This window comes from Pseudophryne corroboree, chromosome 5, assembly GCF_028390025.1.
Source record: "Pseudophryne corroboree isolate aPseCor3 chromosome 5, aPseCor3.hap2, whole genome shotgun sequence".
NCBI lineage: Eukaryota > Metazoa > Chordata > Amphibia > Anura > Myobatrachidae > Pseudophryne > Pseudophryne corroboree.
The window spans coordinates 445836642-445853599 of record NC_086448.1 but is presented as its reverse complement, the minus strand read 5'-3'; the positions used below and the strand labels follow the sequence as shown (position 1 = coordinate 445853599).

Genomic DNA, 16958 nt, shown 5'->3' with positions numbered 1-16958 from the left:
TTTCTAGTCCCGGAACCGAACGGTTCTCGCGGCCCATTCTCAATCTGAAGTCCTTGAACAAGCATGTGCGACTTTCCAAGTTCTGTATGGAAACGCTGCGCTCTTGTTCTGGCTATGGAGCCTAGGGACTATATGGTCTCCCTGGACATACAGGATGCCTTCCTACATATTCCTATTGCGGTATCTCATCAGCAGTACCTGCGGTTTGCAGTGGGCAACCTTCATTACCAATTTCGGGCGTTACCTTTTGGGTTGACTACGGCTCCGCGAGTCTTCACCAAGGTGATGGCGGTCATGACGGCCACGCTACGTCATCAAGCGGTCAGGATACTACCGTACCTAGAAGATTTGTTGATCCTGGCGAGTTCCCCGGAACTTCTCCTGCATCATCTCGATTTGACAATCCAGTGCATGAAAGCCCATGGATGGCTGATCAACTGGAAGAAATCCTCCCTGCTTACGGCTCGGAGCATGCTATACCTGGGAGCGTTATTGGACACCCCCAACCAGCGGTTGTTCCTGTCTCAGGAGAAAGTCCTGAAGCTTCAGGACAAGATCCGATGCTTCCTGTGCTGTCCGCATGTGTCGATACATTCGGCGATGCAAGTGCTAGGTCTCATGGTGTCTGTTTTCGACATGGTGGAGTATGCTCAATTCCATTCCCGCCCTTTGCAGAAGTTTATTCTGTCCAAGTGGGACGGCCTGCCTCACCGGATCAGATCTCACATGATCTCCCTATCTCCGGATGTCCGCCTGTCACTGAGCTGGTGGCTTCAGGACCAGCGATTGAGCAGGGGCAGTCCCTTCTGGATATCCAACTGGGTCCTGCTGATGACAGATGCCAGTCTGAGTGGTTGGGGCACGGTGTTGGAACAACACTCTCTCCAGGGTCAGTGGACCAAGGACGAGTCTCTATTCCCGATAAGCATTCTGGAACTGTGGGCAGTGTTCAATGCGTTGACAATGCCCCAGCATCTGATACAGAACAGACCTGTTCAAGTACAGTCGGACAACGCCACCACGGTGGTGTACATCAATCATCAGGGCGCCACTCGAAGCCGCATGGCAGTGAGGGAAGTATCAAGGTTTCTTCAGTGGGCGGAAAGCCATCTGCCGGCCATATCAGCAGTGTTCATTCCGGGCGTTCTGAACTGGGAGGCGGACTATCTCAGTCGTCAGGATGTGCACGCCGGAGAATGGAGGCTTCATCCAGAGGCGTTTCAACTTTTCGTGGACAAGTGGGGCCTCCCAGATGTGGACCTGATGGCATCTCGACACAATCACAAGGTTCCGGTCTTCGGAACAAGGACGAGGGATCCTCAAGCAGCGTTTGTGGATGCTCTGTCAATTCCGTGGAACTTTCGGCTGCCGCATGTGTTCCCTCCAGTGTCACTACTGCCCAGAGTAATACGGAAGTTCAAACAAGAAGGAGGAAACCTACTTCTAGTCGCTCCAGTGTGGCCCAGGAGGCTCTGGTTCTCCGATCTACAGGTCCTCTCGTTGGATCGTTCCCTTCTACTTACACAACGACCAGACCTCCTCGTTCAGGGCCCTTGTGTTTACCAGGATTTGGCCCGTCTGGCTTTGACGGCATGGCTCTTGAAGCTTCCGTCCTGAGGGCCAAGGGGTTTTCTGAGGCTGTCGTTCAAACTATGTTGAAGGCCCGTAAGCCGGCTTCTGCTCGGATATACCATAGTGTCTGGAATGCTTACTTTACTTGGTGTGCGTCTCCCAATCATGACGTTTTCAAGTTTAGTACGGCCAAGCTATTGGCTTTTCTACAACAAGGCCTAGATTTAGGCATGCGTCTGGCCTCCCTCAAGGTTCACATCTCGGCCTTGTCGGTTTGGTTTCAGCGAAAGATCGCTACCCTGCCTGATTTCCATACCTTCACTCAGGGTGTGATGAGGATTCAGCCTCCTTATGTGCCACCTGTGGCCCCTTGGGATCTGTCAGTGGTTTTGGAGGCTTTACAGTAGTCTCCGTTTGAGCCTCTTACCTCTGCTGACCTTAAGTGGCTTTCCCTTAAAGTGTTGTGTTTGCTGGCTATTGCTTCAGCTAGAAGGGTCTCGGACTTGGGTGCTTTATCCTGTAAGTGCCCCTATTTGATTTTTCACCGTGACTGGGCGGTTCTTCGGACACACTGTGTTTATTTACCCGGTCTTTGGATGTGGTATGGGCTCTCCGTATCTATGTGAAGAGAACTTCCTCCATTCGGAAGTCTGGTTCTCTTTTTGTGTTGTTTGGTTTTCGCAAACGTGGCTGGCCTGCTTCTAAGCAGACATTGGCCTGCTTCTAAGCAGACATTGGCCAGATGGATTAGAATGGTGATTGCACATGCTTCTGTACAGGCTGGTCGTCCGGTTCCTGCTACTATAAAAGCCCATCCTACTCGGTCGGTTGGATCTTCTTGGGCGGCCAACCGTGGTGCGACCCTTGAACAATTGTGCAAGGTGGCTACGTTGTCCTCGGGGAACACGTTTATTAGGTTCTATGCCTTTGATACTGCCACTTCCCAGGATGCTTCCTTTGGACGCCGGGTTCGTGTGCCTGCTACAGTGTGTCCCCTCCCATGAAGAACTGATTTAGGACATACCCCAATGTTGGCCCTCATTCCCAGTTGTTCGCTCGTTAGTGGTTTTCGCAACGGAGCGATTTGTTGCAAACTGCGCATGCGCAATGTTCGCAGTGCGTCTGTGCCAAGTAAATTTGCCAAAAAGTTAGGTATTTTACTCACGGCTTAACAAAGAAATTTCTTCGTTCTGGTGATCGGGGTGTGATTGACAGGAAGTGGGTGTTTCTGGCTGGAAACTGGCCGTTTTATGGGTGTGTGCAGAAAAACGCTGCCGTTTCTGGGAAAAACGCGGGAGTGGCTGGAGAAACGGGGGAGTGTCTGGGCGAACGCTGGGTGTGTTTGTGACGTCAAACCAGGAACGAAACTGACTGAACTGATCGCAGTGGCAGAGTAAGTCCCGAGCTACTCAGAAACTGCAAAGAAATTTCTATAAGCAATTATGCGAATCTTTCGTTCGCAATTCTGCAAAGCTAAGATTCACTCCCAGTAGGCGGCGGCTTAGCGTGTGCAAAGCTGCTAAAAGCAGCTAGCGAGCGAACAACTCGGAATGAGGGCCTTTATTCCTTGTGGAGACCAGTGTAACCCGCAGCAGAAAACGAGATTTATGGTAAGAACTTACTGTTGTTAAATCTCTTTCTGCGAGGTACACTGGGCTCCACAAGGCGCCCACCCTGGCGCACTTGGCTTTTTTGGGTTGATATTGGCATAGCCGCTGACACCCTCTCCTGCGGTGAGTGTGTGGTGTAATTGGCTACGAGCGGTTGTCGTCTCTGGTACCTGCTACTGCATTGGGCTGGTTAACTAAACTGAGCTCACTGGCATGGAGGCGGGGTTATAGAGGAGGCTGCGCTGTGCATCTTGGGAACAGTCAAAAGCTTTGAGCCTGTTGGTGCCTCGGATCAAGTTCCTACTCTACACCCCAATGTTATTTCTTGTGGAGCCCAGTGTACCTCGCAGAAAGAGATTTAACAACGTCAAGTTCTTACCATAAATCTGTTGTTGTTTTTTTAGATGTTTGAAAAGGTATTAAAATTAATTAGTAATTACAGCCTCAAGTCTCTTTGATGCCACAAGCTTGGCACACCTATCTTTGGGCAGTTTCGCCCATTCCTCTTTGCAGCATCTCTCAAGCTCCATCAGGTTTAATGGGAAGCGTTGGTATGATTATGCATTATGGGGGAGAAGCAGTGCGTTGATGCCGCTTCTCCCATATGTAAGAAAGCAGTGATTACCCGCAAATGCCGGGGGCACTATGCACCCCTGTTATTGGCGCTGCTATCTACAAGATAGCATGCCGATATGCCAGGCTATATATGAACGGTCAGTGGCACTGAATGACCAGACACCTGCAGCTATTGATTTCAACAGGTGCAGGTGTCGTTGCCCCAACACCACAGTGGAGATACCGCTTATTAGCATTAGGCTGATGCTCTGTGGGCTCTGGCAGGATCGCTGAAGGTGGCAGTTTTTACTCCTCCAGTCCGGCAAACAGATGTTAACACATCTCGTCGGTGTTGCTTCCTGCTTTGCCTCAGTAGAGAAAGTAGGAAGCGTTAGAGCTGCACTATATGTGAGCTATAATACATCTTCCCCCTCAATATCTGGGGCATGATGTCCTACAATGGTGCACGTGATCAGGTTCAAATGATCTGTTTGTAGATGGGACTGAGCACTTGAATACGTCATGTTTAGAAACCCAGTGTAATAAGCATTTGTTTGAAAAGACAGCAGAGATCATTTCACAGGCGGATCAAGGGTTCTGGCTTCCCCTAGACACAATATTATTGTGTGCTCTATTATGGTGGCTATTATGGTGGCCAATCCCGGGATCGGCGGGATCCCGGGATTTAGGGCCAAAAATGGCCGGGATTGGAAGCTCCAATCCCGGGGATTGAGGGATCAGCGTTGAGCGTCCACAGGACGCTCAGACGCTGGCCGGCTTCCTCCTTCCGGCTCCCCAGCATAGCGCGAGAGGTCACGCTGCAAGTCAGCTGCTGCAGGGAGCCGCCAGGAGAGACCAGAAGTTTTTCCCCCTGGAACGCTCTGATGCAGGGGAATTGCTGTGTTGCATCAAGCCAGTGGCACCCCTAGGCATGTGTTGGAAAGCCAACACTGTCTTTTTTTTTTTTATATTTATTTTTATTACCAACTACAGATTGAGTATCCCTTATCCAAAATGCTTGGGACCAGACGTATTTTGGATATCGGATTTTTCCGTATTTTGGAATAATTGCATACCATAATGAGATATCATGGTGATGGGACCTAAATCTAAGCACAGAATGCATTTATGTTACATATACACCTTATACACACAGCCTGAAGGTCATTTTAGCCAATATTTTTTTATAACTTTGTGCATTAAACAAAGTGTGTCTACATTCACACAATTTATTTATGTTTCATATACACCTTATACACACAGCCTAAAGGTCATTTAATACAATATTTTTAATAACTTTGTGTATTAAACAAAGTTTGTGTACATTGAGTCATCAAAAAACTATCTCACTCAAAAAAGTCTGTATTTCGGAATATTCCGTATTTCGGAATATTTGGATATGGGATACTCAACCTGTATTATGTTACTACTCCTGTAAATTGGTGAAGTGTAATAATCATTTCCAAATGCAACGGGCTGAGGACGTGTCATGCATATGAGTGCCATAAATATGGGTGTTTTTGTCATAGGAAGGCATGGTTAAGTGTGGAAACCAGCCAATAGGGTCAGTTCATTTAGGAGTGAGTTTCAGGATAAAGATACAGTTAGAAAGGCCAATTTGTGATACCAGTGGCAATGTTGCATGAATTTTTTCTACAAAAAGCAAACATGAAAAAGTTGACACCAAAAGCGTGGCAACTGTGATAGCAGGAACATATAGAAGGCTGTTAGTGGCCATAAGTAAAGTGCTGGAGGTTAACAGATGAAAAATGGCTTCTTTTTGCACTTTCTATTTGAGGAAAAATGACAGGTAGCAAATGTTATTCACCTCCACCCACATCATTTACCCTATTTTTGAGCTTTGCAGAAAACGGACAGTCCTTAATTGCCAAATTGTGTTGTTTAAACTTAATCCAAGTGCATGATTATTTATTCGGAGGGATGCAGCAGAGGTTCTGCACTGTGCTGACATTTTCCCTACCTTTACCTAAGGGAGATGCACATAAAATATAAACGGGAATTTCCTCTGAAAAGGCAGTGCAAGTTTGGAATTGAAGTGCAGAAATTTGCGCTGCGAGTTTGCAGTGAGATTCACCTATAGGACCCAACTCGCACCTAATTGTATTGACCCCAGTGACTTTACCGTTAGCCTACACACGGATAATACAACTGCCACTATATACAGCTCAATGTTCTAGTCACAATTAAGCAATGAAAATGTTTGATTTTTGCATTACTTGTATTCCATAGTAACCAAACCATTTCTAACTTTCTTATCTTAAATACAATTTAAAAACTGAAGAGACATATTTGACTGTGTAGGGTTACTGCACTATGAGCCTGATTTAGATACGTACTTTAAAACATTCACAATTGCGATCTTGTCCGCAGATACAGTTCGAAAATATGGTAGTGCTTTAGGGCTTAATTCAGACTGGATCGCAGTCTGCGCACCCCGGGAGGCCCAGTGAGATGGGTTGCAATCACCTCTGCCTGTCAGTCAGGAGGGGGCACGTGCCAACAGCATTAGAACACCATTGGTGGGGTGCGGTCCGGACAACGCAGGCACGCCCGGCCTGTGGGGCGGTGAGCCGCGGCAGGTATCCACCTGCCAGCGCAGCGAGGCTACGCAGGCTGGGAGCTACTCGACGGGTGCAAAAGCATCTCTGGTGTGCGATGCTTTCGCACCCGTGCGCAGGGGTGGTAGGGCCCCCCCATGTCTGAGTAATTGTTCGTAGATGTGCTACGATCGGATCTGAATCAGCCCCTTAGTCATCTGCAAATTTAAGCTTCTGCATACTAACACGCAGCAGTGGTAGCATATCCTCCGATAATCAACCATCCGATCACGCAGAAAGGCCGCGGGAACCGAGACACTGGCGCTGTGTTTTCTGCGTAAAAGATGGCAGATGTAGGCTGAGACACACCCTGAAAACTGTTACAACCCGCCTGCGTTTTTGTATCCACTCCCCATAGCTGCAACCAAATGGCCCCTGACTGCCAATCATTTTGCGGAGAAATCCTCACTGCAAGCGACTCTGAGAAGGTACCTTGGCACTTGCGCAGTGTGACCGGACAAATGCGCATTTGGCAGAGAATTGCTCAACCGTGTAAACATTGGTACTCTGAATCAGGTCCTGTCTTCACACCTGATTCATAAATGTCTGAATATGTGATTTAAGCACTTTCTATTAACTTGAAAAAGTGGTCGTGTGTATTTCCAGTTGCAAACCTAAATGTTTTTAAGGACAGCTGTTGTAATGCTGATTCCCATCAATAGTATCATAAACTCTTATGCATGTAGTGTTTCGTCTTATGTAATAAGTAAAGCTCTGCGGCAAGTCTGTGAATGTTTTGTTTTTGGTATCTCTCAGCATGCTATTGTGGCGGAAGCTCTCGAGATGTGTTGTGTGGAACAGACAAGGATAACTATGATGGCTTTGGAAACTTTTCCTGCCAGAAGCTGTGTGATAAGTAAGATTTATTTACAATTCTTTATATAGCGCACCCTTACAGAGAATATTTAGTCCATCAATGCCCCAGTAGAGTTTATAACCTTTATCCCCTACCACATGTACACACCTGTAAATTCAGATTAATTTCCGTCACGGAAACATGGGGAACATACACAAGGAATCAGTCCCTATATCTCAGTGCAGCTAAGCATTTCACCACCATGGAATCTGAAGACTACATCTCCCCCATTCCATGCAGTTGGTTGTCTAGTTTTTAAAATGGTATGCATTGTTGGGCTCCCATATTCTATGCATAGCAATCGTTTACACATAGAAAATACTGAAGAAAAAATCCTTTTAAATTAAAATGCATATTTTATTTGTTTATTTTGTGAAAACCTACAAAATCCTGCTTTTTACTATTTTGGAAATGTGGATTATTGGCGAAACAAGAATCGCTAAATTAATTCTTTGTAGTGTCTAGAACAGGGCTGGCCAAACCGGTCCTCGAGATCTACCAACAGTTCATGTTTTCCAGGCCTCCTGGAGAGCTGTAGAATTGTCAGTTAGGAATGAATGCAGCACATCTTAATTAGTAATGACTACACCTGTGCACCAGCTAGGTGGTCTGGAAAATGTGAACTGTTGGTAGATCTCGAGGACTGGTTTGGCCAGGCCTGGTCTAGAAGATGAAAAAGAATTCATGTTTGCTTTTTGTTCCCTTTCATGAAATAAATACACTTTTAGATGAAATAAAAAACACTTTTTGGTAATTTGGGTTACATTTTTATGGACGTGTTAGAATGAGTAAAAACACTGATGGTGTTTTTTGAAAATGCAAAAAACAGTATAATATGTGTGGGCACCGTGTGAAAACATTATCAATATTGATGTTGGAATGTACCCAGGACAAATGGGGAAAAATTACCTCCACACCAAGGTGAGAAAACCCTCAGCAGCAAGGGGGTTAGTCATCCACACAAAATCACTATTTGTCTAATTGTTTTGCAAGTGTTGTGTTAAATAGCAAGTGTGTGTCTGCATAAATATATAACATTTTCTACATTTTCTATTGTTTTGTAAATGACAGGAAATTAAATTGTGGTAAACACGGATGTACAGAGGTCTGCCACCCACAGCCTTGCCAGCCTTGTCCCCGGCTTCCCCAGGTAGTGCGTTTCTGTCCCTGTCTACAAACGCCCTTGAGCAAATTACTGGAGTTGGGTTGTGTTGACCGGAAAACCTGCACAGACCCAATACCTTCTTGCGGAAAGACCTGTGGCAAACCCCTGCCTTGTGGTTCTCATGGTAACCATTGTTTCGTTTTTTATTTCCTCTTGTTTTTTCCCTTTAGTTCTTTTGGCGTTATTATTATTATTATCATCATCATTATCATCATCCTTTATATGGCACCACAAGGGTTCCACAGTGCCTTACAAAGGACATGAACAAAACAAGAAAAACAATGACTTACAGTACAAGGCAATGTAGCACAAGTACATGGTATATAAACATTGCTGCATTAACAGACATGACACTGAAATAAGCTTTAGGGTGAACGAAACTGAGGGTTGGTGCAGCTGTAATGAGTATGGTGTAGATTAGAAGATTTTCGAAAAGCACATGATGGAAGATGGCCCTGCTTGTGAGACCTTACATTCTAAAGTGGAGGTGCAGACAGGCAGGGGTGACACAGATGGGGCAGGCAGGGAGTATGGAACAGAGGGTTAGAATGAGAGCGGCTGGGTTTGATGATAAAGAAGTGGGTCAAGCCTGTTGGAAGTTTTATTTTTTTCTGTTATTTAGCTAAATAAGCAGTAATAGGCTTCAAAATATAAGTTTACAGTGTTCACAAGCAGATTTTGTGTAAGTTCTTTTCACTAGATCAGGTTTTTCTATTATCTTTGTCAGATTTCATTCATACCTGTGAGAACCTATGTCATGAAGGGGAATGTGGCCCTTGTGCTCGTGCATCTAATATAGCCTGTCGCTGTGGCTTTAAAACAAAGGTATGTGTTTAACCAATATTTGTGTATTATACTGTTACGCTCTTTCTTTTTGACAATGTCATGAACGTAGGACAATACAAATCTAAATCTATATGTCTTCTGCTAAGATGAAGTTGTACAGCAGCACCTGAAAGTAGAGCTTTACCAGCTAGAAAAGAGCAACCTTCATAAGTGCATAATGGTTGTCGTGGTGACACTTCATGATGAAGGAGGAGCATTATCCCCGCACAAATGAGATTCATTCAGCTCTGTAAACACTGCTTGCAGAATGTTTAAAACTGAATCACACTGTTATAAAGAGTATTTCCTCAGTGTTTCAGCAAGGCATCCTTTTACCTATTGTCAATGCTAAACTTTTGTATGGGGAGTAGCATCCTTCTCTCAGAGACCCAACCTAATCTCTGATAGTGATTCTTGCTTATGCTGGCCATACACCTATACGATATTGTTTACAAATGCACGATTTCAATGCATCGTATGCCGCATCGTGTTTATATTATACACTTTTTATAGACCCTTACAATGTGATGCTTGGCCCCCGCGGATCGTACATTGCATCAGCTGCACATATGATCAGTTGATCCAGCTAGGGGTCCATTGTGGGTGGTACAATAGATTGTACGGTTCAAAAGCACCGTACGATCTATTGTATAACGGGGAACTGACGGGGAGGGGGGTCGTTATACGGCTCACATCTAATGCGAGTCATATAGGTGTATGGCCAGCATTAGAATGCTGTTATACTAAGGTCACCCCATGGCACCTATGCAGCATGTCACTGGTTGTGTAGTGCCAGAATACGTATGATTAGACTGGTCTGCTCCGAAGTAGTTGTATCTGACTAAGCAGTAGCATCGTGTAATAATGGTAGGGCTCAACAAATCCCAGGGGCCAGGTAGCCACGACCCCTAGATTTTGCTGCCTGGCATCCAGATTGTACAGGCAGGGAGGAAGCATATCCTCTTCAGCCCAAGCGGCGGTGTACTGTATTGCGGCGGCCATTTCATGCACAGGACTGTATGTGCCGGGTGTCCGTCATGTGCTGAATGCTGTACCCGTTCATCCCATCCTGCACTCTGCTGTTTTCAAACTCGGTCTGCATAGAGCCCTCCGGTGAGAGGGTCTGTGGAAGCTCCACTGGGGCAGGGACTGACGTGAATGGCCAAATATTGTTTGTAAAGCGCTGCGGAATATATGTGCGCTATATAAATAACTGGTAGTAATAAAAATTGGTGTCTGCTGATTCCCACTGGTCCCTCACGATTTTTACATTGTAACATACACAATTTGTGCCTGGTTCCCTGTACACTGCGACATTGCAGCTCAGGATCTGTGATCCTGGCTCAGTGCTGGACATACACTTGAAAAAACATGTATACAGTTTATTTTACACATTTATACATTTGTGTTATTGTGTGCCCAGCGCTCAGTGCTGGGTTTCACTACCATAGCCCTGCAGTCTGCACTGATGAGGCCCTCCCTGGTGCATTACAGTGCACTGGTGGTTAAGAGCTTTGAAACGCACCCTGGGAGCTGACATTCTTGGTCCCCCCAGCCGGCATCTCCATGCACACATTCCCTCAGGAGTCTGGGAGCTGTCTCTCCCACCCCCCCCACCCCCCAGCAGCTTGCAGCCTTACAGCTATGCAGCTTACCTAGCCGTGGCCAGCAGCCAGCATGGAGCGGAGGGGCTGTAACCTTAAAATGCTAGGGTGCCGGGAGCTATGCTCCCAGTCCCCAGTGTTCTGCAGCTGCTCTTTGTGCACTATTCCCAAGGGTGATGCGCACTGGTGGTTTACATAACTAATCACCTCAGCCTTGTGATGCTGGGGCGCTGTGAGTTAGCTCACGGTTCCCAGCAGTCAGTGCAAACAGCCTTGCAACCTCGAGACAAAGTCCCTGATACACCACAGTACACCGGCACAGCGCACCAGGGGTTGACATTCACCACAGCTGCAGTTGTCGGTGTGTGTCCAGGGCCACGGAACATCAAAAAACATAAAAATATACATTTTTATACAACCGACGCCTAACACTGGCATCACATTTAAAGAATGGCTCCTAGCACCAATCATACATTTAAAATGTGTGCCTAGCTCCACTTTGTCCTTTTAAAAATTGCACCACGGCAGAAGGGTTAACACAGGCATGTCCAAACTGCGGCCCTCCAGCTGTTGTGAAACTACATATCCCAGCATGCCCTGACACAGTTTTGCTGTCAGAGAATGCTAAAGCTGTGTCAGGGCATGCTGGGATGTGTAGTTTCTTAACAGCTGGAGGGCCTCAGTTTGGACATGCCTGGGTTAACACCTTCAGTCCATTGTGTCCATTTTAACCATGTGAGCCGGGGTGTCCGGCTACGTGTATATACAGGTTGAGTATCCCTTATCCAAAATTTAAAATCCCACATTTTTGGGTCCCCTACTGAGATATTGACATATATATTATATGTATATATAGATATATTATATATCTATATAATATATATGTGTATGTGTCATTATCTCAGTAAGGGAACCAAAAATGTGTGATTTTGAAGTAGTGATTAATTTAGTGTAACTATTAAAGTAGATGATAATTTAAAAACAATTACATTTTTGCACAATTATAATAAAGCTGTTTTACCTAATGAGAAACTGGTGCTATCTAATATGTAGATAAGTTTTTGTATTTTATCATTTGGTTCTTTTCTTTATAGATATCTTCTATTTATATAATCTTGCTGTTAAACAGAATACCATCATACATGGGCAATGTGTAGATACTTGAAAGTTAATGTTATGATCCTGTTGAGGTCTGTTGAAATGGGTGTAGTACGGTATGCCGGCGCTCGGGCTCCCGGCGACCAGCATACTGGCGCCAGGAGCCCGACCGCCGGCATACCGACAGCGTGGCGAGCGCAAAGGAGCCCCTTGCGGGCTCGCTGCGCTCGCCATGCTGCGGGCACGGTGGCGCGCTACGCATGCCACAATATTTTATTCTCCCTCCAGGGGGGTCGTGGACCCCCACGAGGGAGAATAGTTGTCGGGATTCCGGCGCCGGTATACTGTGCGCCGGGATCTCGACATTCGGCATACAGAAGACCACCCGTTGAAATTATTATTACATTGACATTTATTTATATAGTGCTAGCAGATTCTGTTGGGTGTTACAATTGGTAACACAGTAATAAACGAAGACTGGTTATTAACAGACAGAGGTACGAGGCATGCGCTTACAAGCGCACTTTATAGGACTGTTGCGGAAACTAGTATTATGTAAATTAGTGTTCACTCTAGGAGTGAAAAGGGGCATGGCGCCGGACTCCGGGGGCATATGTGCGCGGCAAAGCCTCGCGCACGTCCGAAACGGGGGTGCGGCCGCGCAAATTAGGGGGCGTGGCCACACCTACGTCATTTTAGGGGGCGGTGCGGCCCACAGACGCTACTATAGAGAGCGTCTGTGGCCGGCGACGTCACTGTTGGGGGCGTGCCCAGCACCTCCGTCGGTGCTGGGCTTCCCCCAGCTCTCTCCCAATGCGTGAATGGATGCCGCGCGCATGCGCGCGGCATCTATACACGCCGGGAGGGCTGGAAGCGGGCGGCTGTTCTAGCAGGGCGCCGCAAAAGGGGCAGGGCGGGTTTTGCCTGCTAAAAAACGGGCAGGGCGCGGCGCCCTGCTAAAACAGCCTAGAGTGAACACTATAAATAAAGCTGTAGCTTTCCATGATCACATGTTCCAGCTGTATTTACCTCTCACACATCTAACCATGTGACTGTTCCACAGGAAGTCCCCTGTGCGCTGATACAAAATGAAGGTAAGAAACCGATTTGGGTTATGTTTGCACTGCAGATCCCTGTATCATGACATCACTTGTGAGATTGTAGATGATGATGTAAAATTACTAGAAAATAATGGATTTTTTTCAAATTTTAATGACTTTCTTTTTGTTTTTTACATCCTAAATTTGTTTTCTGTTTACAAAGTACATTTTTCTAGACTAATTGTTTTTTTGTTTTTTTCATTACAATGCCTGCCTTAAGGTACAACATTACAGAAGGTGGGAGGCATACTTTATAATGAGTATTAAGCTTAGACTATCCCAACAAACACACAAGGTATAGCTGATCACAGTTATGATATATATTAAGATAAGTAGAATTTACCATACCTGAACAGCATAGCAGCATACCTTACAACCCTTACAACCGTCTCGATTTCAGTAGGACAGTCCTGATTTGAGGGGACTGCGTCACAGTCAGGCTGATTTCTAAAAAAAAAAAAAAAAAAAACTGCTTTAAAATGGTGATCTCATGTGGCTATACCTTCATTGTTCTGTGCTCATGGCCCTGTCACAATTCTAAGTTCTCAAATGTTGGGTGTTATAAAGGAGCAAAGCCCTAAGATGTTATAGATTTAGAGTAAATCTAGAAGTAGATTTAACTAACTGGTTGTTGACTGATGTTTAGTTTAATGATATGATGGAGCATTGCAGAATTCTTTTGGCTATAAGCATCAATACCCCTTTGGAAACAAATCTGAAAACTATTTTGTGCATTCCACTGAGAGCACTGGTACCACCCCAGCAGCCCCTTACTGGGCGCCAAGGGGCCTCCCCGACAGCCCCTCACTGGGCAAGCAGGGACCTCACTGAGCACACCCCCCCACTGGGCACGCTGGGACCTCACTGAGCACACCCCCTCACTGGGCACGCTGGGACCTCACTGGGCACGCTGGGACCTCACTGGGCACGCTGGGACCTCACTGGGCACGCTGGGACTTCACTGGGCACGCAGGGACCCCACTGAGCACGCAGGGACCCCACTGAGCACACACCCTCACTTGGCACGCAGGGACCCCACTGAGCACACACCCTCACTGGGCACGCAGGGACCCCACTGAGCACACACCCTCACTGGGCACACACCCTAACTGGGCACGCAGGGACCTCACTGAGCACACACCCTCACTGGGCACGCAGGGACCCCACTGAGCACACACCCTCACTGGGCACGCAGGGACCTCACTAAGCACACACCCTCACTGGGCACGCAGGGACCTCACTGGGCATGCAGGGACCTCACTGAGCACACACCCTCACTGGGCACGCAGGGACCTCACTGAGCACACACCCTCACTTGGCAAGCAGGGACCCCACTGAGCACACACCCTCACTGGCCACGCAGGGACCTCACTGAGCACACACCTTCACTGGGCACGCAGGGACCTCACTGGGCACGCAAGGACCCCACTGAGCTCACACCCCCACTGAGCGCACCCCCCCCCCCCCCCCCCCCAATGAGCATGCAGGGACCTCACTGGGCACGCAGGGACCTCACGGAGCACACACCCTCACTGGGCACGCAGGGACCTCACGGAGCACACATCCTCACTGGGCACGCAGGGACCTCACTGAGCACACACCCTCACTGGGCACGCAGGGACCTCACTGAGCACACACCCTTACTTGGCAAGCAGGGACCCCACTGAGCACACACCCTCACTGGGCACGCAGGGACCTCACTGAGCACACACCCTCACTGGGCACGCAGGGACCTCACTGGGCACGCAGGGACCTCACTGAGCACACCCCCTCACTGGGCACGCAGGGACCTCACTGGGCACGCAGGGACCTCACTGAGCACACACCCTCACTGGGCACGCAGGGACCTCACTGAGCACACACCTTCACTGGGCACGCAGGAACCTCACCGGGCACGCAAGGACCCCACTGAGCACACACCCCCACTGAGCGCACCCCCCCCCCCCCCCCCCAATGAGCATGCAGGGACCTCACTGGGCACGCAGGGACCTCACGGAGCACACACCCTCACTGGGCACGCAGGGACCTCACGGAGCACACACCCTCACTGGGCACGCAGGGACCTCACTGAGCACACACCCTCACTGGGCACGCAGGGACCTCACTGAGCACACACCCTCACTTGGCAAGCAGGGACCCCACTGAGCACACACCCTCACTGGGCACGCAGGGACCTCACTGAGCACACACCTTCACTGGGCACGCAGGAACCTCACTGAGCACGCAGGGACCTCACTGGGCACGCAAGGACCCCACTGAGCACACACCCCCACTGAGCGCTCCCCCCCCCCAATGAGCATGCAGGGACCTCACTGGGCACGCAGGGACCTCACGGAGCACACACCCTCGCTGGGCACGCAGGGACCTCACGGAGCACACACCCTCACTGGGCACGCAGGGACCTCACTGAGCAAACACCCTCACTGGGCACGCAGGGACCTCACTGGGCACGCAGGGACCTCACTGAGCACACACCCTCACTGGGCACGCAGGGACCTCACTGGGCACGCAGGGACCTCACTGAGCACACACCCTCACTGGGCACGCAGGGACCTCACTGAGCACACACCCTCAATTGGCATGCAGGGACCCCACTGAGCACACACCCTCACTGGGCACGCAGGGACCCCACTGAGCACACACCCTCACTGGGCACACACCCTCACTGGGCACGCAGGGACCTCACTGAGCACACACCCTCACTGGGCAAGCAGGGACCCCACTGAGCACACACCCTCACTGGGCACGCAGGGACCTCACTGAGCACACACCCTCACTGGGCACGCAGGGACCTCGCTGGGCACACACCCTCACTGGGCACGCAGGGACCTCACTGAGCACACACCCTCTCTTGGCAAGCAGGGACCCCACTGAGCACACACCCTCACTGGGCACGCAGGGACCTCACTGAGCACACACCCTCACTGGGCACGCAGGGACCTCACTGGGCACGCAGGGACCTCACGGAGCACACACCCTCACTGGGCACGCAGGGACCTCACTGAGCACACACCCTCACTGGGCACGCAGGGACCTCACTGAGCACACACCCCACTGGGCACGCAGGGACCTCACTGGGCACGCAGGGACCTCACTGAGCACACACCCTCACTGGGCACGCAGGGACCTCACTGAGCACACACCCTCACTGGGCACGCAGGGACCTCACTGAGCACACACCCTCACTGGGCACGCAGGGACCTCACTGGGCACGCAGGGACCTCACTGAGCACACACCCTCACTGGGCACGCAGGGACCTCACTGAGCACACACCCTCAATTGGCAAGCAGGGACCCCACTGAGCACACACCCTCACTGGGCACGCAGGGACCCCACTGAGCACACACCCTCACTGGGCACACACCCTCACTGGGCACGCAGGGACCTCACTGAGCACACACCCTCACTGGGCAAGCAGGGACCCCACTGAGCACACACCCTCACTGGGAACGCAGGGACCTCACTGAGCACACACCCTCACTGGGCACGCAGGGACCTCGCTGGGCACACACCCTCACTTGGCAAGCAGGGACCCCACTGAGCACACACCCTCACTGGGCACGCAGGGAAAACACTGAGCACACACCCTCACTGGGCACGCAGGGACCTCACTGAGCACACACCCTCACTGGGCAAGCAGGGACCCCACTGAGCACACACCCTCACTGGGAACGCAGGGACCTCACTGAGCACACACCCTCACTGGGCACGCAGGGACCTCGCTGGGCACACACCCTCACTTGGCAAGCAGGGACCCCACTGAGCACACACCCTCACTGGGCACGCAGGGAAAACACTGAGCACACACCCTCACTGGGCACGCAGGGACCTCACTGGGCACGCAGGGACCTCACTGGGCACGCAAGGACCTCACGGAGCACACACCCTCACTGGGAACGCAGGGACCTCACTGAGCACACACCCTCACTGGGCACGCAGGGACCTCACTGGGCA

General features: G+C 49.5%; 1 protein-coding gene across 1 annotated transcript in view; it reads left to right on the top strand.

The window, feature by feature from the left end:
* Window positions 1–16958, top strand: part of NFX1 (nuclear transcription factor, X-box binding 1) — a 290477-nt gene that overhangs the window by 156711 nt on the left and 116808 nt on the right. The window contains exons 8-11 of the mRNA XM_063922914.1: window positions 7112–7211; window positions 8283–8500; window positions 9104–9201; window positions 12967–12997. Coding sequence (XP_063778984.1) covers window positions 7112–7211; window positions 8283–8500; window positions 9104–9201; window positions 12967–12997 — 447 coding nt within the window. The remainder of the gene's footprint in view (window positions 1–7111; window positions 7212–8282; window positions 8501–9103; window positions 9202–12966; window positions 12998–16958) is intronic.